Source organism: Syngnathus scovelli, chromosome 8, assembly GCF_024217435.2.
Source record: "Syngnathus scovelli strain Florida chromosome 8, RoL_Ssco_1.2, whole genome shotgun sequence".
Taxonomy (NCBI): Eukaryota; Metazoa; Chordata; class Actinopteri; order Syngnathiformes; family Syngnathidae; genus Syngnathus; species Syngnathus scovelli.
The window spans coordinates 10,870,141-10,892,780 of NC_090854.1; the positions used below are offsets into that span (position 1 = coordinate 10,870,141).

At 41.7% G+C, this 22,640-nt stretch overlaps 1 protein-coding gene across 1 annotated transcript in view; it reads left to right on the plus strand.

Moving 5' to 3' along the window:
• The first annotated feature begins 548 nt into the window (after positions 1 to 548).
• The window catches only part of ptpn4a (protein tyrosine phosphatase non-receptor type 4a), a 32,654-nt gene continuing 10,562 nt past the window's right edge, over positions 549 to 22,640 (plus strand). The window contains exons 1-11 of the mRNA XM_049727377.2: positions 549 to 1,072; positions 11,145 to 11,299; positions 14,914 to 15,021; positions 15,399 to 15,441; positions 16,183 to 16,261; positions 16,374 to 16,418; positions 16,633 to 16,685; positions 19,018 to 19,138; positions 19,492 to 19,579; positions 20,354 to 20,442; positions 22,403 to 22,466. Of these exons, the coding sequence (XP_049583334.1) occupies positions 11,162 to 11,299; positions 14,914 to 15,021; positions 15,399 to 15,441; positions 16,183 to 16,261; positions 16,374 to 16,418; positions 16,633 to 16,685; positions 19,018 to 19,138; positions 19,492 to 19,579; positions 20,354 to 20,442; positions 22,403 to 22,466 (828 nt within the window). The 5' untranslated portion in view covers positions 549 to 1,072; positions 11,145 to 11,161. The remainder of the gene's footprint in view (positions 1,073 to 11,144; positions 11,300 to 14,913; positions 15,022 to 15,398; positions 15,442 to 16,182; positions 16,262 to 16,373; positions 16,419 to 16,632; positions 16,686 to 19,017; positions 19,139 to 19,491; positions 19,580 to 20,353; positions 20,443 to 22,402; positions 22,467 to 22,640) is intronic.

Genomic DNA, 22,640 nt, shown 5'->3' on the forward strand with positions numbered 1-22,640 from the left:
ATTGTGGCTTTGTTTTTTGTTTGTGTGTGTTAGTTACTTTGAGCTGTTCCTATCATCAACAGTGGGTTCACTGTCTCCTCTTCATCTTATTATACTTCATAGTGCGCCATTGACAGGGACAGTACAAAGGCCCATTGTTTTGCAGTAATGCACTGGCTGTTATTACATTGTGCGCCACATGAGGCCACTCCAGCCCACACCAGAACGTGTCCTCCTTACAAGAAATATGAATTACACGGCGACTCAGTCTAAAATTGTGAATGAATTCGCTTGAGGAATTTTCTATTGATTAAAAAAAGAACAAATACGAATAATAATATCTGAAGATGGATCATTAAATGGATAGTTAACGGTCACTTGTGAAATGAGGTTACACGTTACCGTAACGTCCCCTTGTAATGAACGACAATATACCCCCAACATCCGGGTCTCCCGAGGAGCTCCATACATATAAGGATTACGCCTATTTACCTGGGTGCGCTCCATACACAACAGCGCGCCTCCCGCTTTTGTTGCCCCGCCTCCGCGCACGCCATTACACCGCCGTCGCCGCTGCTTTGTCGCTCCGATGAGCAGCTGCAGTGAGACCGAGCGAGGCTGACGCCAACCAGCGAGCGCACAAAGTCAGAAACGCAACATTTTGGGGTTAAATCGTCAAAAGTGGTTTACTTTTGATATCATACGTGTATTAATTTATTTATTCTTTGCGGTCTTAATTGGTTTTACATTATCAGTCGTAGGTGACCGATATTGGCCGCATTTAGCCAATGCTGACTGCGGGGGCTCGCGTTTTGTGGATTATCATCCGTGGCTGCCGAGGCAGTGGTGGCATGGTCGCGGCCGGAGGAGGCCCTTCTCTGCCGGATGGATGTGCGTGAGGCAGCGGCGGACTGCGATCACTCTTGAAGAACGACCGTCCGTAGTAACGATGCCCAGGTCTCGTCGGCATCCGCGGGCGAACTCCTCTTGAATGTTCGGGGTTCGTCGCCCTACCCACAAAGACCAGTTATTTCCTCACACGGCGAACATTTTATTCCTTGAAAACTGGACGCCCCCGGAGCAGTTTATGACGGTAAGAAAAAAAAAAGGACCACAGCTTTTTGAAACTACTTTTTTAACCCTCGTTACAGACAGCTGACGTTACCTAGCATAGCCGGCTAGCTCGGCGCTGTCACTTTGCTCCATGTTGCTTCACGCCGCTCAATTTTTCCTATAATCATTACCTTAACGCTTCAATGAGTTCCCAAATGCACCATCCACATGTATTTAATGAGTGCTACGTCTAAAATGTATAATGACGTGCCAATAGACATCACTAGTGTGTAGCGCTCTTGTTTGCTAACGCTGCTTTGCCCATTCAACACATCGCAGTTACTTTTAGACACCAAACACTTTAAAATGATCAATTATGCACATTGTTGCATCGTATGTAGTGCCGTTTAATCAGCAATCGATGCTCCAGCCTTTCGTGTGTCGACTTAAATGGCGCCCTTTGGCTCATATATCATTCATGGTAACGTTACAAGTGTACAATAAGCCCCTTTAATGACAGCCCCGTTAGTGGTGAATAGTGCCAGTTGTATGTCTTTAAATATGACGCACATGGAAGAAGATAACGAATTAACAATTAACGAGAGCTTCATGCTTATTTATGCACGCTTTATGGAAGATCGTTTCAATTGAACTATGCATTTTGCATCCCCGTTCATTTGGAATCATTACGGCTTTCATGGCACCCCTTTGTCTTTAAGGATGCCTATGATTAATTGCACTGAGCAGTTGCTAATCAAACAGTGGCGTGGTGTTCAGTAATGCCAGTGAAGCGAGGCTGCATGCGATTGAGGAGTCTCTCTCTTCTCTCTCTCTCTCTCTCTCTCCCTCCCCCCCCCCCCATCTCTCTCTCTCTCCCCCTCCCCCCTCTCCCTCTCGATGACGTAATCCTCCACCATCCGTGCTACATCTTTTGGGTCGCAGTCGTCCCCTCTGCTGCCTGCTGCAGCTGATATCATATTCATATCATATCTTCTCCTACCCGTTTGTGTGCATACACAGCCCTCACATTTTATTGCATTTTTACATTCAGTTTTTGGTCAGGCGTTATCCTTCAATGGAGGGTTGCTAGATTGATGAGCAGTCACATCAGGGATGTATTTTCCTTCAAAGCAACCACTTCATTTTTAAAATGCAAACTTCTTTCAGATTATGATAAATAAAACATTTTGTGTTCAGTCTTTGTTCGGCACAACATGCAAGATGCAGGATTCCCGAAGAGGTTCTGTAGGCAGTCGAGGGTCCTTGTGGTGATGATGCCAGAGAAAGAAGGGTGGTAAACTCCACAAAATTAGTCAGAGAAAAGTTTGGAGTAATCTTGGCAGTGGTGGTGGCTCAACATAAGGTAGAGGAAAAATAAAGCATTGTTTGTGATTTATTTATTTAAGAAATCTGCATGTACAAAAGTGGTCAGTCAAAAATGGAATAAATAGTGTTTGAATCCCTGTACAGACTTTGCACACCTTATTTCTTGTCTTGCTGAAATTAGTCCCCATGCACGTGGGTAATTGTACACCCTGCTCTGTACTGCCGGTCAAATGGCAAGTTTTGTTACCATGGCAACAAGGGATGAATCTTGTTGCTTGAGACTAAAGCATAGTCCAGCGTGTGCCACACCAGCGAGATAACCTACTCAATTAAGAGTACCTTTGACAGTGCAGACTTACTAACATTGTAATAAGGCTTACTCATGAATAATAATGCAAATGCAACTTATTACTGTACACTCATTTGAAGTCCTAAAGGGAACCTTAAGTTCCAAAGGGAAGGGTGTTTACGCAGACGCATAGCTACAGTGCAGCACGTTTTAACGAGAATGTTGGTGTAGAAAAAGGAAGGGGGGGTTCTTTTTTTAGATATTGTGTCTAGTCTTCAGTGTTTATTAAACAACCCGTATTCACACACTGCTGAGAAAAATGACAAACGTGCAATGTCCTGTTGATTATGCAGAAAAAAAAAGTTGATCCTGTAATAAATTATTATACACCAACATCACCCTTGTTTTAAGTAAGAATTTATATACGGACTACTAGTAATTCATTAGTTATTTGTTTCAAATGCGTGACTGGACTAATTTCAGATGGAGTGGTGTTTACCTTTAAGAGCCCTTCATTTATTTGACTGGGACCAGGCTTCCTTTGACCGTTGCCGTCCGCTGGTGACAGCCTTGTCAAAGAGGCGCCTGTTCATGTTTAACCAAGTGGACCAGCTGCCCGTCCATCCGACTGGAGCCCCTCCCCCTGGAAAGCTCGCAGTCCAGTCTGGACTTGTGCGCGGGCGGGATGTCTGTTTGCAGAGCTATCGATAGAACCGTTTTGTCCCATTCATCTTGAACGCCAAGGGACCTTTTGGCACGTTACTCCAGCTTCAGTTTCAGCTCGATCCTCGAACGCTGCACATCTTCTTGTAACTGTAATGACATGAAATGCGGCCTGCTAGAGCACTCCGATTATCTCTTGTCCTGATTCGAGTCTGGCCCACCAGCGCGGCACAAATGAAAGTGGACTCACAGCCATCACTAACTATTCAGCCAGATGCCTCAGAGAGAGTCATTTGGTCTGTGGTTAGTCCTTCTGTTTGTCCGTTGATGAGGCCACACAGTTAAAATAGTATTTCAACTGACACAACAGGAGCGCCATCACTGGCCCTTGAACGTCGCTGTGATTTACTCCATTTTGAATAAAAAGTATGTACTCTAAATATAGCCGGACATGCTAGCGCTATATAGATTGCATCATTTCAGTGCGGTTGACCATCTTCTGTTGGATAGCTTAGAAAGGCAGTAAATCTTTTAAGACTTTATAGTTGCTCAGAATCTTTTACAGAGAATTTGATCTAGACGCCCTTTTTCCAGAGATTATATTAGGACTCTAAACTGCTAGGTTCCATAACCTCTGTAAAATTCTAACTGCAATGTATAATCTCATGGAAGTATTCTTATTCGTTCTATATATAAAATTTTGAGCTGACTACATGAATAGTTGCTGTCCAAAAGATGGTGTAGTACTGTTACTGGAATGAAAATAAAATTGATTTTACTCATTTATCATTGTGTTAATAAAGTGGCAGGTGCATAGCAATGATAACACTATGGTTACCTGGCGCTAACGTCAAACGATGAAGTCAACCCTTACTTGCTGACACCTATTTGGGAAGTATTTTCCCACAACCGCTGTGGGCAGATTATAATATCCCAGATTTTTTTATTGTGGTGCGTAAAGCCCAACCCCCACATCTGCACACCTCAGGTATGTAAGTACAGCTGGCTTCCAGGAGTTTTACTCCGGTGCTAGTTTTGACTTGTCCTCTGCTGATGTTGCCCCGCTACATTCAAGAAGCGGAACACAGCAACGAATCTGAATTTACTAGTGGCGACTGACGTTTTAAAAAAAGTCTTATACTTTGCAGAGCTCTAACTTGTTAGCGTGTTCCATTTTTGCTTTTGAAGCGAGTGTTATTCTTGTAGTCAGAATACCAAAAGAGGTTAAAACCCACAGTTGTTTCTGCACTGCTGGTCAGAACCAGGCAGAGTTTGCTTTGTCTCATTTTGCGCTTCACATACTGCTGAAGTTTTCTGTTGATATGGCTATTTATTGGACATGCAGGGAGGCAGAGTTTTTTTTTTTTTTTTTGCTGGGACAGACAGGGAAAAAGAACGGAGCGAGTAACATCAACGGCATAAACACATACTGTGTCAGATTTGATATCAATGTGGACTGGGAGAGCAGCGCTGCTACATAAACCCTGTGAGCAAGGAATGCGCTACGATGCAAATGGGACAGGACAGGGCATGTGTAGTGTCAGTATTCAGATGTGTGTTCATCTTGATTTGGTGATAAGGCCAACAAAATCAACTGTGGATGTCTGAATGAAAAGAAAGCTCGGGCAGAGAGAACAGTTGGTCACCATTTGGTAAAACAAAGCATGTCACAGTATACTTAAGTTCCGTGTGGCCGTCATTTTCTTTACGTTGACAGCCGACAAAAGTTTGTGTTTTACGAACCCATAAATTGGCAAAAGTAATTCCTACTAAATGTCTAGCTAGTCGGCATTTTTGGAGCCACTTCCAATTTACAGCTGCATCTTGGCTCCTAACCATTTTCCCGACACTGCTATTTCTGGGACTATTCTTACTTGGCTCTATGTGTGCGAGGAAGCATAAACAATTCTGCAACCAACTTTAACACTGAAACAAACAAAGCAAACACATTGATTTGATTTCATGTGAAGATTCTAGCTTCTACTTTGCGACGTCTGATGTTCGGATGATCACGACTAGCTCGATTTGATCACCTCACATTTCGAAAATCGTCAATTAATCGTAGACAATGTATACACTGTACGCATTCAAATTTGGACAGACGTTTTCTGGCTCCCATTCTGTCGATAATGTGTGTCGGACAGCCTTGAATTTGGAGCCGGGTATAAATATAAACAACATTGCTGTGATTCAGGTTGGATTTGTGCATGTATACACTCAGTGGGGGGGAAACAGGCAGCCTGACTTAGGGCAGGCTATCAGGACTTGAGGCAGCAGGGAGGGATAATAACAGAAGCTGTTACATTCTTGTGGTTTCTCTGATTTCAGCATGGGGGTGGGGGGGTGGGGTTTTTTGGCCGGCTCTGTCTGCTCTCTGTCCGCCTCAGCCCCAACAGAAAGCCGCTAAGAAAGAGGACAATACATAACAGCTCTTGGACACTTTAATACGGGACACATGATCGTAACCGGGGTCGTCTTTGCATATTTTAGTAAGCGTTAGCCTAGCAGCTGATTAACAGCGGCTAACCGACTTATAATTCTTCTTGATAGTTTTGTAGGTCATGCTTGTTCCTCAGGCTGATGAAGGGACATTCTCAGATGTTGGAGAATGTTCTTGATCAGAATGTTTTAGTACAGCTGCTCTCACTTTGTTTTCTGCTAATGATAAACTACAGTAGTAAAACAGAGGCCAGCTTCGTCAATATTAAATCGAACGGAAATCATTCTGCAAAGAGGATTCCCTTAAATGTCAAATGTTAAACTACAAATTGGTGTGATACCAGCAAATCTCACAGCTGAAGGATTACCTCCACATCTTTTGTTGTGTATATTTTTTTCTGTTCGGTTTAGCGCGATGGGCAAGGGGAAAAGCGTAATGACATAAAATGTCAAAAATACCTTTATTATAATTATAATAATTCTAAATCTAATTGAGGTTGATTTAACATGTCTTGTATGGAAGTCACAATTTTGTGACAACACTTGATGATACTATATGCTGGTTAGGATTATTTTTTTTCTGTCTGGCTTTTAGATGTTCTTATGTTTGTTTTCTGCTGGTATGCAGGGTGTCTTTTTTTTTCCGTCATTGCATTGTTGTCTTTCAGTAGGTCTGCTTGTTTCTTTCTCGGATTAAGGTCACGTTTTCTTGCACAATAATGACTGTAATCTGGAATTGAATCAGTTTTATTGCTCCGCCTACTTTCAGATCAGACGTTGCACTAATCTTGTGCAAAGTCAGATTAATCTAAAGGCGCCTATATAATGTATAACCCATTTGATGCAGTTGTCAGTAATTTTTTTTTTTACAAACATCACGTGCATATTAAATTCTGTAATGTCCCAGGCACATATAACCTAAGCCACAAGTATTTTGTAATTTAGATATCACATTTTGTGTGAAAAAATGGGTGTTGTATTTCATGTGTGCAAACAAACAAAAAAAAAACCATAATCAACAAAAAACAAAAATCCACATGAAAATGACAGAGTTTTAAACGATCCTTGTGACCAGTCATTACTCTGGCCACAGTCAGACTATTTAGAGTCAACGTTGCGTAAGCTCCTTAAATGCCGTGCAGTATTTGGTGTCAAAGCTGTGCCAGCGCTGATAAAATAAAAGCTGCACCTCTGAGTCTGGACTTTGGCCCCGTCCAATGATGCCAGCAGAAATAAAGCTTTGCTAAGAAAGCCTAGTGCTGGGAGATTTGTATCAGCTCTTTAACACATTAAGATGTGCATGCACCTTGTAATTTGCGTGCTGCAAATTGTGGCCAAGAATCAGGATTACTCCAGACATCAATTTCTTCTGTGTAAGGCCAAAATAATGCTTTCTCTGCATTATTTTTGAATCAGTGGCTAGAACAGAATGCCAGGTGGTTTTCAGCAGGTAAGCCCACGCTTTGCTGTTTTGGCCTCGTTTATCCATCAAAATGTATTCCACCCACATGTATCTCTTCATCTTCAACTCTTTGTGAAATCACGGGTACAAAGACATGCCCTAAAACACCCCTCCCACAAAGGCTAATGTAAGTTTTATGACTTTGTCCGTTTGCCTTTGCACCATCTGAAATGGTTTGATATAGCCGCTATGTTTTCTTTCATGTGTTGTTACTCTCATGTTGGCTGAGAGCCGATAAATGGTATAGGAACAAACATGGCAACATTATTTGTGGAATCAAAGGGGCAACCCGTACAATACAGGGGTGAGCTTGGTGAAAGCTACAGCGTCAGCCCTGTGTTCTAATCCATGAATGCAGGTTAGCTGATGCATGCTTTTCATTCACGCATACACAGAGGGTCATTTCATAAGGGTGCTCGCTCGCTCGCTCGTTCAAGCCTGATGTTCGCGTAGCTGTGGAAGGCATTTGAAACACAAAGCGGAAGCCCTAACATGGCTCGCCTGCCTGCTACCTGGCTTGTCTTAATTTTCATTTATGCCCTCATGGCCAATTATGATCGTGGACACAACTAGTTTTATAAATTTGTTGATGGACACTGGGATAGGTTAATTGAAATAATAGCACTGTCCATTTAGTGTTACATCAAGGGTGGGAGAAATAAGCCATTTGTGCATGCATCGCGTTGCAGTGGTAAGTAAATGAGTCAACAATTTAAAGCTGTTGTCATATTTTGAAGATTGCTACCACCAGTCGCGTAAAAGTGTGCTAGCTTAATGCTAATGCACACTGCAAATTGCCTTTGGCTAAGCAAAAAAAATGTCCAAACACAAATGGTGCAGCAACACAGATAGACAATATAACGACACCCAGGAGCATATTTTATGTTCTTTATAAACTCAGTTGCAGTGAAATTGTCATTATTTTTAATTGAAAAAGAAAAATATGTTTTAATTGAATCATAGTCTTTAGAATTTTTTTTCTGAGCCTCAGGTCATGTCGTTTTACGGTCAGTTCCGGTCTGTCAAACTGAAACAATACAAATGATGGAAATTGGAATTAAGATTTTTGTGCAAACTCAGTTTAATATTTATTGCTTAAATGATAACCACTGGCACATTGATTCTTACTTGGAATATTTCTAGATCTGAGTTTTGTGAGTTTTAAGACCAGATACCGTGGGATTTGTTTGATCCGTTTTGTTCAAAACTCTTGTCACCTAATGCAGCGCACTAGGAAACTCTGCTTCCGCCTCCTGAGGAAGTTAAGTCTTATTGTTGGCTTCTGACCTCCTCAGAAGAGTTATTAAGTCTTCCCACTAACCCTTCTAAGTTTGACTGCTTGGCATTTTCTTTTGGTATGCGTGCCGGCGGCTTGTGTCATTGTCTATGTGGAAGTTTACAAGTTAAATGTGACTTTCTGGCGGATACAGACAAAACCACAATGCTGTGCCTAGACTGGCTGGAAAATCCACAGAGGGACTTTTTCACTTCCTTTCGGCGACCCTGTTGGGTTGTTTTCAATCGTTACAGGAATTTCATGGACATTTTTTTTTCCCATGTATTTTGTGAATAATTATGAAAGTCTTGTAAGTAAATGTGCAATTGACCACCTGTTTGTGGCCTAGCTTCATTTTAATTGTTCCGAAGACAATACAATTCATGGCTCGTCTCTTAAATAAATTTGAATATTGTAAAAAAGAAAACTTGGGTCAAGAGGAGTTCAGCCATTGAAGATGCCTTTTTGTTGTGTAACCGTCTTTAGCAACTGTGGAGAATCGTTTTCTGGGTGACACACCATTTTATAATGTTTAGGTATGTCACAGTGCGTGTGGAAATTGAACTTTTGGGATGGTGCCGTCTTTGATGTTTCGCCACATGGGTGTTTTATGCATGTATTTATATGTGTGTGTGTGTGTGTGTGTGTGTGTGTGTGTGTGTGTGTGTTCCCGCAGACAGGAAAGGTTGCAGAATTGTCTGTGTTTACGATAAAATGAGAGAGCGCTGGAGCAGCCCAGCAGAGAACAAGACTGTTGGGTCTTGGGACGCGCACACGCACACAGACACACAACAATTTGCAAGCGCTGCTGCCTGCAGGAAGCAATAATGTTAGCATGCTTCCGGAGATCCAGATCCTTCTCTCTGGGGAGTGTGGCTATCCAGTCCAGCTCGAAACTGACAGCAGAGCAGAATTGAGCAAAGACTCAAGCTGTATTTCTGCTTTCCATCGGTGCTCATTTTTTAAGGCAAATTCAACAATGTGCATCCTCAAAAGTGTGAATTCAAACAAATACGCAACTTTAATCAGTTTTCGACATGGGTCTTTTTCAAGCGTCCTGTTATGGCAAACATGTCCACCTAATTTCATGTTGGTCCGTAAAACTGGAGTCAGGGGATGTTTTTTGTATTTTCTAGTTTTCCAGGACTCGCTTTATTGTGACTTTTAAGAGGGACGTGTTGGAGAGCCTTAAATCTTTTTTTCACCAGGTTACAGACAGTTGTAAAATGTTTTGACATTTTGTGCATGTTGATCCCCTCGACAAAAACAACAAAAAAACCATTCTCAATTTCAAATTTGCCATAAGAGTGAGTACGACGCCTCTCACCCAAAGGTACATAAAAAAATGGATGGATGAATCTTCATTTTGCACACTGCTGTATTTGTTGTTGAAGCGCAGAAAGCCAAAGATCTGCTATCAAAACAATTGCATTCCCCAAAGTATTGAGAGAAGCTACGAAAAAATAAACGACTGAAATTTATTCAGGGACACTGGATGACTTTATAATTCATTCAGCTGTGGAAACATTTTTACCCCCATAGGAAATAAAAATAATATTTTTTATATAATGTACCACTGCCTCAGCCTCTGTATTGAGTGTGTTAATTTTATACAGCATACGATGAAATTAAATTTATGCACTCTCCAGTATGTATATGTCTTAAATTGGATGGCACAAAACTGTTCGGACAGGAAGAGAGCAGTGGAAGGCAAGCCAGCCTGTGGGGATCGTCTGTGTGTCAGGCCTCATCATTTATGTATCCCACTGTGAGCCAGTGATAGTACAGCATCCTTCAGCATTCAGCTGAGCTTCAGTCTCCGCCTTCCCCACGTCTTCCCCGCGAGCTGGTTGGCAAAGCTTTCTCTTTGTCTACACGGCGTTGCTGTGTGCAGGTGGCAACCTGAAAATATCGCTCGCTCCAAAATGAATGATGTTGCTCCTAGTCGCTGGCTGTCTTGTGGACAGTATGTTAACATGACCTTTGGGTGTCGAGATATTTCCTCTCTAATTGACCGTTAATTGTCTGTTGGTCTGCAAAATTAGGCGCAGTTGAATGTGGGATTTTATTTCCCTTCCGTCCCACCGTCCAATTCGTTTAGCGTTGCCCCAAAGTCAGTTGGAATGGATCAATAGACTTCTACTCTTTAAGAAGACTCGCTCTTGCTCACTAAAGATGTTGATGTCATTATTTTACACGGTGCTCCTCACTTGCCAGAGGTCATGAAACAGAAGGAATAAAAACATTTCAAATCTGCTTTGGTATTTAACTTTTTGTTTTTTGTGGCGTTCGATTTCAAAGCAAAGTGCTGTTGCACTCGGTCGCGGAGTATTTTCCATATTCCCTGAGATGGGATCTGCTGCTTCTTTGGTGCTCGTTGACATTTTTTAGTCATGAAGCACTCCTTGTGCTGCAAGTCTTTGCTTGTACAATCTTTCGAGCTATGTTGCAGTGATGGGGGGGGGGGGATGGAAGGCACATGGTAATTCTTCGCGTAATCAGAATAGTTTTGTACTCCAATCGTATTGGTTCACAGATCAGGCATTGCCCTCGTGACACTCCAATTTGTCGTAGTTCTTAATTTGCTATGTTTTTGTTTCACTCATGACCCACATCTCCTTCCGGTTGTGTGTTTTTTTTTTTCCCCAACTTCACAGAACCCGGTAGGAGCGTGATGAGCGCGCGCTTCCGCTTGCCTGCTGGCAGATCCTACAATGTCCGGGCGACGGAGCTGGAGCGAGACAGGCACCACACACAGGTTGTGTGCAACATACTGCTGCTGGACAACACTGTCCAGGCTTTTAAAGTCAGCGTAAGTACTTCAGTAAACTTCAACTTGGAGATTTTACGAGATCAAGATTCCAAATGACCCTTCTCTCACTCACAGGCTATGGGCAATTAAAAGTTTTGAAACTAGAGTCACTAGCATAGAAAGAAACAGCGAGGGTGTAACAAATAAACAATATGGACACTCTGAGATGTCCATACCATGGCCCCGCCCCATGCGTGTGTGTGTGTAGAAAGCACATCTGCATGCTCGTTGGAAAGCAAATATGACCCGATGAAGGGTGTTCTTTTAAATTTGACAGTATGGGAGGATGTCTCTGCACAAGTTGTTGATGCAGGTGGTGCCGTCGTTGAGGCCAAGCCTACGCCTTTGGCGATTGAGCTCCTGACAGTGTTTTCAAAGAGGAATCGCTTCAGGCAGGGAATTTCAATCCCACCCCCCTCCAAAATGTTGTCAAACAATATACATTTCATCCGTTTGTTTTTTTTTGATGGGAGAAATGTATCCGCTTCATCCCACAATCACAAGAGTAGCTAAAAGCAAATATATGATTTTGCCCACACAACCTCTCTGCTTCCTGCTCACGATTCCCCGCAAGCCCCCTTTCCCTGCATGGAACTGAATGAATGCCTCGGTCTCTGTCAGTGTCATTGATCAGACCCCTGCAGCCGCAGTAACTTCCTGGAAAGAGCAGCCATCCTGAGAGCCACAATACTTCTATTGATCCTAGCCTTGACCGGCCTTTATTCTAATGGCGAGTAAAAATCCAAAGGCACTTGCTTATTGTCATGGAAACACAAGTGTCAGTGGTGAGAGAGAGTGTGTGTGTGTGTGTGTGTGGGGGCACATACATATGCGCATATACATACACACACACACGCGTATAAATGGAGTGATCTGTTGGGCCTTGCGTTAAGACCCAAAAGGTTCTTCCCACAGTGGAGCCACTGTTGTGCTACTTAGAAAGCAAAATCAGAACCAAAGGCAACTACAAGTATTTATTGATGACTCAATTTAACACTTGAACATTAGTCAACAACACTGCTTTTATATGCAGGTCTTGTTACTGAAAAGCCCAACTTGTGTCACTTTATATTTTTTATATTGTGAAATAAAAATTTCCCAAAAGGAACAAGAGAATTTTTCAAATCGGAATAAATTGCAAGTATAGTAAGTATTGTGTTTGAACTTAGTGGTTCCATTGCGCAGTACTGAATAAGTAGCTTAAATGCGATTATAATGAAGGCATGCAAAGATTAATATTGCACATTCAAAAGTGAAATGAGGTTTTTCTCAGTTAATGAATGACTTGCTTGCTTCTTCTTTGGAACCACAAAAATACAGTTTGTGGATTTTGACACAGTTTTTTGGTTAGTCGTTATAGCCTGAAGAAGCAAATAAGTATTTCACAGTAATTGTCACCAATTATTTTCATCAGACAGTTGTCGTTTGAACCTCCTCATGTGATGTCAATGGAAATTCCGGAAAGGCAAAGAAACAGATTTGGTGATTAGGGAATTTGCCCTTTATTTTTTTTTTTTGCCAAGAACTGTGTTTGTGTGTGTGTTTTTTTACAGTTCCACGCAGAGTAAAAGTTAATGAAGCATGTTACACAAAGTGCTTGCATGCCAGTTGATATTTCCCGCAATTTGTACTCGAATGAAAACAAGCTCTTTTGTGTCACAATCTTTTTATTTCCCCTTGCAGTCGGGATGCCCTCAGTCATCACGCACGCTGTCTGTGTTTCGTCTCCTCGCTCTCACGCACGCAGACGCTATTTGTGTCAGTGCTTGTGGTGGACTGATGAAGAGAACCACAAAGAGCGTTTGTCTCATTCAGCAGCGTCGTCAATCACTCCTTTTCTCTTGGCTGCTCACTTTTGTCTTTTTTTTTCTTCTGTAACTCTCTGTCTACGTACTTTTTTTCCTCAATGTGCTACACACACACTTTTTTGCTTGCCCTTGTTGTTTGTCTTGTTTTACTCTTCCCGTGGTTTCCGTTTGATGTCACGCTTAGTTCCAGCCCGCCGTCCCTTTAGATTAGAACATTGGAGTTTGAGCTCAAAAGTGAAAAAATGAATAAAAAGCAGTCCCGAGTTCCAATACACAGACACGGAGTGGCGGAGGCTTCCCTGTGAATTGAAATAAAAAGGAGCTCTGAGCGTTTGCATATCAGGCTTGGGAAGTTACTTCAGACAATGAAGAGGCAGGAAGCATGCCTATGAATAGCCTGAGAAAGGGAAGCAAGAAAGGAAAGTGGAAATGAATGTTCCATTCTGATAGTGTCTAATATGTCAATATATTTGAAATGTAAAATGATTAGATAATCTGTATGAAAAATACGTTGAAAGAAAACTGCAATTCAGCAAATGGCAGTATTTTGCATTGATTTCTCATCAATAATGGACGTCACACCTCAACATTATTGCATTATTTATAATCTGCCTCGTCCCAATTGCAGTCACAAATGATACTTGTCAGTGTCCTACCGGTCCAAATTGACCTGCAGCCAAATCAAAACATATTGACTGTACTTTTTTCACGTGATTTGTTTTTGTTTTTTCGACTTTAGTTCACATTTTTGTTTCACATGACTTGTTGAAAAAGGGAAGCGTTGTAAATTGTAAAGTAAGCAGTAAGGAAAATATGAGCAGAGCTGTGTTAGTCACTGTCAGCTGACACACACACACACAAAAAGGGCTAATGGACGGCCGAGATCCTTGAGGCCCGCTATATCCTCGAGACAACTGTCAACTATCCGTCCGCATGTGCCTTGCGCGTTGCAACGGTGACAAACTGGCACATGTTCACGCTCCACACTGGGCTGTAAAAAGTGTGTCACTAGGCAAAAGAGAGAGAGAGGTGCGAGAAAGCAGTAGGTTGGCGAATGCGTGCGTATTTTCCCGCAGGAGCTACGATGGTGTGGTTACGCACTCGCATTTGATTTTTGATTTTTTTTGTTTCACACTAGGTTCCACAGTTCTTCTCGGACTTACGGTTCAATCAATGAATAATGTCGACGACACGAAGCTGTCAAAATTAAACCAACTTCTCGCTAATGTTTTATCTTTATCATTCATACTCCGGTTTTATAAGACTGTCCTGTAATTCAGTACGATGGATGTCAAATTATTAGCCAAAGTGTTCAGAAAGCAGATCTCAAAGCACATTGCAATTAACTACAATTTTCACTGTACGCATCAACATTACCAGCACCACACTTGCGATCCTATAGTAGCCCTCCGGCTCCGCTTCCTTCTTTGTACATTTTCTCTCGCTAATTGTTGGTGAATGAGTTTATCTCGTTGAACATAAATATTCCAGACAAGTTTGGAGGGGAAATGCTCTTTCCAGCTCTGTAGTCTGATACAACATGGCACTTGCAGTGAAGTTCCACTGACTTAGATATGATTTAATTAGTTCCTCCCTCATCCTCGTAGCCCTCCCCGACACTCTTGTGATGTTTTAATTGAGGATTTCGGTAACGTCAACAGACAAGGGCATACCTCCGAGATTTGCAAAGAAACGCGTGCCTTTTTAAAAGCTGGTATTGTGGCCCAGTTTTACAAACAGGTATTTAGACCCACTTTTTTTTTTTTTTTTTTAAATGGCCCTTCTGCCTTGTGTCCTTATGTGCAGAAGTCTGATCATGGGCAGGTCTTGCAGGACCTTGTCTTCAAGCACCTGGAGCTGACGGAAAGAGACTACTTTGGCCTGCACTTGGCAGATGACTCTTCGGATGTTCCGGTCAGTATTGTGGTTGGATGATCCACGAGTGTGTGTGTGTGTGTGTGTGTGTGTGTGTATAAACAAACGTGCATGTGGTAAAGTTGGCTTGGCTTGTTGGCCAGTATTTTTCCTGAAATTCATTGCTCCTCTCAAGATGGCGTAGCATCACTCACAATTAGTAAAGTTGTTTTCATTGAGTCACATACTATTGTAGTTCCAGACAGATGGGAAAGATTTTCTATTATATTTAGGCGGTATGCAAGTTTGTATCAGTGTTCGCATATTTTTGATAGTCGTGCGTGTGTGTGTGGCCATTGATGAATAATTTAGGCGATGTAGTCATGCTGTGGAAGCGTTATGATGTCTCTAAGTGTCTCTCAATCAATATTTTACAGCGCTGGCTGGATCCCAACAAGCCCATCAGGAAGCAGTTAAAAAGTAGGTGAAATCCACAACATGACACTTTAACCAAGCACCTCAGACGGTTCTCCCAAACTGCCCCCGAAAATTCCGAATGCATCAGCTGGTCGAAGGCGTAATCTGTCGTCGGACTTTAGCGAGCGATTGCTTGAAATCTGCTCCCCACCTCCAGCAAAATGACCCAGTCCGCATGATCTGTGTTTTCAAATGTTAAATCTGCCTTAAGCGATGATTAAACTCCATTTCAACCCTGCTCTTATATTTGCTAGTGAGTAATTTAGATTTTGTAACGTCAAGCTCTGAAACAATCAAGCACCATCGCTTTTGATTTAGGACTATTCTAAATCTGCAGTCCTGCAGCACCGCTTGAACTTTATTTCAACCGCGATGTTTTTATTGTCTCATCGCGGAGCGCCTTATTCGGTACAGCACATCATCTTTAAGCGTGCTTGTTTTATACATTTCACGTGTTTATCATCTTTTATCTTCACGATTGGGAGGATGCAGCACAATGTCTTTATTGGCCACCTACTATAAGGATAAACACACTTTTCCTATTGTTGGCATATCCAATGATAAAAATAGGTACTACCAGGTTTTTTGTTTTGCTAACATGGCTCTTTTTGAACAATGTGTTTAATTCAGCAAGGTTTTGGTGCAAGCTGTGATAGTACTGTGAAGTGAATAAAATAATTTGACAAATTATTAATATTTGAGTGCTGAAATGACTTTCAACCCTTTTTTCCATGTTTTTCCCAGGAGGTTCCCCCCACAACTTGAGCTTCAGAGTGAAATTTTTTGTGACCGATCCCAGTAAACTTCAGGAGGAATACACACGGTAATAGTTTTAGTTCAACTATTACGCAGACTAATGACTGAGTTTGGTTCTTTTGACCAATGATTGACTGAATGGTGTTCAATCAGTCACCAGGTTGTCCTTTTCTCCTCAGGTACCAATATTTTCTTCAGATCAAGCAGGACATATTCACTGGAAGGTGAGTTTGTGTAGGCTGATTCTCATGTTTTGGTTTAATCTATTTCTTTAAATATTCCCACCAGAATTTTTTTTTTCTCACATTTCAATATCACACCATGAGGAATCACCCATGTGTAAAAACAACTGTGATCTTGTCTCTTTGGCTCCAATGCTAAATTCTATCTGTGTACAGTATACAAGGGAGTGTGTTTGTGTTTTCTTCCGACATCCAGATTGCCCTGTCCTCACAACACAGCTGCACTCTTGGCTTCCTATGCTGTTCAATGTAAGTAGCGCTCCCTGGATACACTCACTCTTCATTATGATTGAAATCCAATTCATTAAAGCTCTCTTTATGTACACACACTGTAAAAAGTAATGGCTGTGGTTGGTCCAGTGCCCTTACGGCTGCTGCTCACAAGCCATTACTATTCAATTAAGCTGCGGTCTGTTATTAATGGCACTGTACATAAATATGCAGCATGATGGTGGAGAGCACTGTTTTGAAATCCTCACTGATGCACATTCAACCCAATGGCCAATCAGAATGAGACTGATATTAAACAGTTTGCTCATTCTGTCATGAAATTGTGCATTTTGGAAGTCAGACTCAAATTAGCAGTGTGTAAATATTGGAATCTTTGGTGGAGTTTCTTAGCTGTTTGTTTTAAATTTTACACTGCATCTTGTTGACAGGGTGGACAATGACTTTTTGGACAAAATTATTCTGATGATGTGGAATCTCTCCGAATGCTTCAAAAGTACATCAAGATTTAATTCTTTCGTCATTAATCCAGCAGCTACTTGTATTATTAGATTTCTTTAGTCCTTCGTCATTAATCCAGCAGCTACATGTATAAATAGGTTTTGTAGAAAAACCTGCAAAGTAGAGATACTTAGACACGTTCGCAGAAGACCTGTAGGTATTTTGAGTAATCTCAGATAATCCTTATAATATGCCACTTGGATTTTCTGTAGGCTGGTTTTACTACCGTGTAATTTGAGCACACGTGTGCAATATGCTCCGAACTAATACAATCTTACACCATCTGTACATGCACTAAACTAGATCGAAGCAGGTCTGCTTATGGTACATTACGTAAACGTTCATTTTGCTTGATCCACCAACATCCACAAATGAAAAAAAAAAAAAAAAAACTCAAAATTGAAATTCATACATGTTTTCTTTGGCAATATACTTCTTTCAGGTGTATGCAAGATTTTTCACCCCAACTATGTATTGCACAGCAAATATCGCAGTGAGGCTTAATCGTTCTTTACTGCAGGATGTTTATCCGCCAGCTGTTTGTGACACGTTTGTAGCATAGGAAACTATCAGAGTCTGTTCGTGCTCATCTGCTCGTGTCTCATCCCTCCCCCCCCCTTTTTCTCCACATGCTCCGATTTTGTGGGCTCGCACACTATATAGGTCAGAAAGGAGATTTGGCCTAGTGCGCCGACATCATGACACTACCGCTTTTTACACGGAACAACCCAAACATACTCTGCGGCTCAATTCTCACTTCACCCTGTGCCAGCCAGATTATGCAGATAAATGTTTGCTTTGGGAAGAAAAGGGCTGCAAGCAGCCGCATATGCCGCTAATTCAGTACGCTCGGTCTATGTGCCAGTACTGATCAAACGAAATCCTGCATTAAAGCCTCATTCACAAAAGCTCTTTTACAATTTGTGAAATGGTATCGGAAATCCTCAGCATACTGTTAAAACGGGACAAATTTGTTTTGGTTTTTAATTCAACATGAGCCGCGTTATCTTCTGTAGCTTGTCTACAAAGTTGCACCGTCAATAATAGAAGCTGGTTAAGTTTTTGTAAAAGATGGTTTTAATATTTTGTTGTTTATGTTTAGCTACACTTAGAAGCTGGTGTGCACCAAATGGTGATATTTTTCACAATAGTCAGCATGTACTAGTCAGGATTTGTGTCAAAGGTGTTCAAAGGTAAAGCAGGAACTAAATTACCATCAGCGCATATAAATCCATGGTCCGAAATGGAGAGCTTAACAGCTTGTTTACGCTTTGCCGCTCATTATTGAAAGCCTGAGTTGATGCTGGCTGAACTGAACCGTGTTAAAGTAATAACCGCAACCAACACCGTTCCAAGACCTCAGCTTTCGACTGTACATGGATTTCTCCCTGGAGTTATGTGCGCATCAATAAGCGGGTGGGCTGGAATAGATTTATTTGTCAATATGCTTAGGCTGCAGACGTGTAGGTTAGTCCAGGGACTACTTGAGAGAATTGATGCTTTTGAACTTCGAGTGCGAGCTATCGAGCTAATGGCTTTGGGAATTTGATCCACGCCGCCTTTCTCCGATGCTTATGAAAGAGCGAGATGGGGGAATAATTTCCCCTCCTTATGCTTCTCTTCCTGGAAAAATGAACACTTGCATTATTTTTGTATTCAGATTTTCATCCAATTGAAGGTGTTAACATCACTTTGTTGTTGGATAATGTTAATTCGAAGACATGAATGATACCTGACAGATAGTTAGGCCCGTGGCCCTTTTTCCAATGTATGACATTTTGCTGTCTATACCAAATGTACAAATGGCTGCTGATAAATTGACGCTAGCTCTACGTCGCCCTCTGTGTTGTAGCCGAATTGGGGGACTACAATGAGACTGAGCATCCTGTGGGCTATCTGTCCGAGTTTTGCTTCATCCCCAACCCGCCTCAAGATTTCCATAAAGAGGTCGCCAAACATCACCAGCAGCACAGGTACGGAAATTTGAAGATAAGTTGTCCCAATTACTTCCCCTGTTTCACATTACAGTATCGTAGTTATTCAATCTACGGGACTATTTGTCTGTTCCCACGCTCATATTTTACTACTGCTTTATGTGGCATTCGCCCAGCCATTACACTCTCGCAGTGCTTACTTTTTTGTTTTGCTTTCCTCTGGCTCTTCCTGTCCTTCACCATATGTCTTGTTCGTTAACACACACAGCACACACACACTGACTTATCCTTCCAACAATGTCACCATGCCTCCCCACTTGCTCCACCATCACTGATCCTTGCCTGCATTTTTACTCAACTCTTTGTCCCCCCCTCCCTTTTCTCTCTCCCAGTGGTCTATCTCCTGCCCAGTCGGAGTTTAATTATCTGAACACAGCACGCACGCTAGAGCTCTACGGGGTAGAGCTGCACTATGCAAGAGTAAGTAAAGTTTGATCTGCTAATGCCTGCGTGTGTGCTTGTTTTTCTGTTTATCTAGGTTTCCCCCATCTCCTAAACAAGCGGCATATGGTCTGTTAGAAAGTCATGGTAGAGTGTACCTGCACCTCATGCTTGATAACTTTACCTGCATACTGCTGTGATAAACATTGATAATTAGGTCCCAGTCTATTGATTATATGTAACATTACTTATATCAGATGAGAGTAATCAAGTGTCTCAACACATCACAGCTTGGTGTTGTTGTGGGATATTCACACAATGCAGATTGTATTCAATCATTTGCTACCTTGAGTGTTTTTATTCGAGAGTCAACCATGTGGTGAGTCAGCATCATTCATTTCTTAGTTGTATATTGTAGTTACACACCTTACAGTGGTTGACTCCAAGGATGAAATACTGTATCGGCTCAAATGGAGTGTCATGACACAGCCTTTAAGTTGTGGATTGGTTGTCCAACGGTAAGATAAAAAGCCTCCATTTATTCGTTACAATGGCTCTCGGGGTCACTAAACCTGAACCCACGCAAAGTTGCCGTCCCGCTGTGTTTTCTCTCGAGCATCTGCTCTTGTTTTTAGTCAGGTGTATCCACACAGAGGCGGCTCTGTTTAAACCCACCGCCACATTGTTGCTTTGAAACACTGAGGAAGCCTGTCATCAAAATTAATTTTCACCCATCTGGAACGTTTCTCCATATTTTGTGCATTTGGCACTCCTGTCTCAACACACATGCTCTGTTTGCTCCTTTTTTTTTAGGATCAGAGTCACACGGAGATACTCATTGGGGTGATGTCTGCCGGCATTGTCATTTATAAGAACAGGGTACGGATCAACTATTTCCCATGGTGAGTGACACAAACAAACACACACCCACAGTTGAGAGATTTACTTAACACTGCAGCGATGTTCTTACTTTTGATGACTGATCACGAGTTCAACTGACATCTGGGCTGAGCGTGGGGAATAATTGAGCCACTAAACTCGATTGACCGTAGCCATATATTTATATCCACAAATAATGGTCCAAGTCAAATTGACGCTGGTGCTACTCACTGTTCTGACTTTATGAATACCAGACCTAAGTACAGATGTGTGACCTTGGATAGAGATTTGACGTTTATTTTGTAACCTAATTAAGTTTGATAGCCCTATTTAAGTGTGATAGCTGCCCACATTCTTGCCTGAAAGAGAATTAGAAACTGACATCACATCTGAAAGAAATCAGATGTGGCATGACTCAATATGAAAAGTTGTTTGCAAACCAAGCCAAGACCACTTAGATTTTGTGGGCTCCTCGTAGCAATGGTGGCTAGTGGCTCTACTCAGTGATACTGTGCGGCCAAGAGCAGAGAACCTGCCAACTCGAGAAGCGTGTGGCTAAGGAACAGTGCTTTGTTAAAAAAAATAAATAAATAATAATAATCTAATTCCTTTGATTTATTCATACTGGGCACTCCTTATATTTCTGGGGACCCATTCCTGGCAACTTCTCCTGACATTCACTCTTTGGTCTGTGCAGTTTCGAGTTTGGTTTTAACAAAGAAAAAAAACAACTATTAGTCATTTTCCACCCAGACAGAGATCCGCTAATTTGGGGAATCAAACGGAAGATATTGTTGATACAACTCCACCTGAACTGCCTCCAGGAATCCTTGTTGCTTGGAAATGTACTGTGGGGTATTTTGATAACCTTTCCCTGAGTTGCTGAGGTGGCTATTACCATTTAAACCTAACTGCACCCCTTTTTTTTTTTTTTTTGTTCAAATTATGTGGCTGATTTGCTCATTTTTCTTCATGCGTTGTACCATATTTCTCAAAACTACTAAAACATCTTCCTTGTTCTGAATTGCATCCAACAATGGATTGAGTCCGTGTTTTTTTTTTTTTTTGTTTTTGGTAGAAATCTTTCAGGTTTTTACCGTTTGTCTTGACAATGAAAAGACAAACAAATAAGGCACACTTAGATGTGCATGACTCATGGACAACCTCATCTTGTGTGTGCGCATGTGAAATATATTTAGCAGGGGATGATGAGTCACAGTAGCAGTCGAGCTCTAGGAAGGAATTATGTTACTCTGCTGCTCATCAGCACACCTCTTACAGTGTGTGCTCATCGAACATAACAACACGATTCTTTTCAGTAGAAAGACCAGATGCGAGATCCAGGTGACAGTGACTGGGCAAACTTGTGCAGCGGTTCTGTAGATCCACCTTATTGGACCTGTAGGATCCAGATGACACAAATGTCTCTAACATGTAGTATATACACACACCACAAAATTATGTTCAGTTGTTAGTACGCTAAAAGACTACCATGTGTTCCACGCCCCACCTGCTGTCTCTCGGCTCTCACATGTCTTCAATGTGGAACTGGAACGAACTGATGTCGATTCACTTCAGTATGATTGAGTCACAGTCGGACATAAGCTCATTCAGCCATTGTGGCTTACAGTGGAAGTTTTTACTCACTGCAGGGTCTGTGCCCACCATCATGCCCAGTGGGGTCTAAGTCAGAACATTTGGCTTGTTATTACCACCAGCCGTCCTCTCTGCGTTTTGCTTTTAGCAAACAATCAACTCGTGACTGATTTATTTTAAACACTGTGAAACTTGATGTGGCATGCTGTGTTGCACTGATCCAAATCTGCCACACTACCTAAATGCTTCCTCCTTAGCCCATGCTCATTTTTTTTTTCTCGATAATCCTGCCTAGAAATTTTGCATTTTAGTATGAGCAGCCTTGAAAAAAGCATTCTCTTTTTATAGTTATTAACATGGACACTAACCGTCATTTCTTTCCTCCAGGTTGAAAATTGTGAAAATATCCTTCAAGTGCAAGCAGTTCTTCATCCAGTTGAGAAGAGAGGCGGTAAGTATTTATAAACACAACAATCAAAATTTGGTTCATTACTGTTTTGAATGTTGAATGCAGGTTGTGGCCACCTGCTGGTAGGGAACGGTATCGCATTCACGTCAGGAACGTTACAGTCAACTGGGAGTTGATTGCCAAACAATTACATTCTACTTGGTTTATGTATCTGAC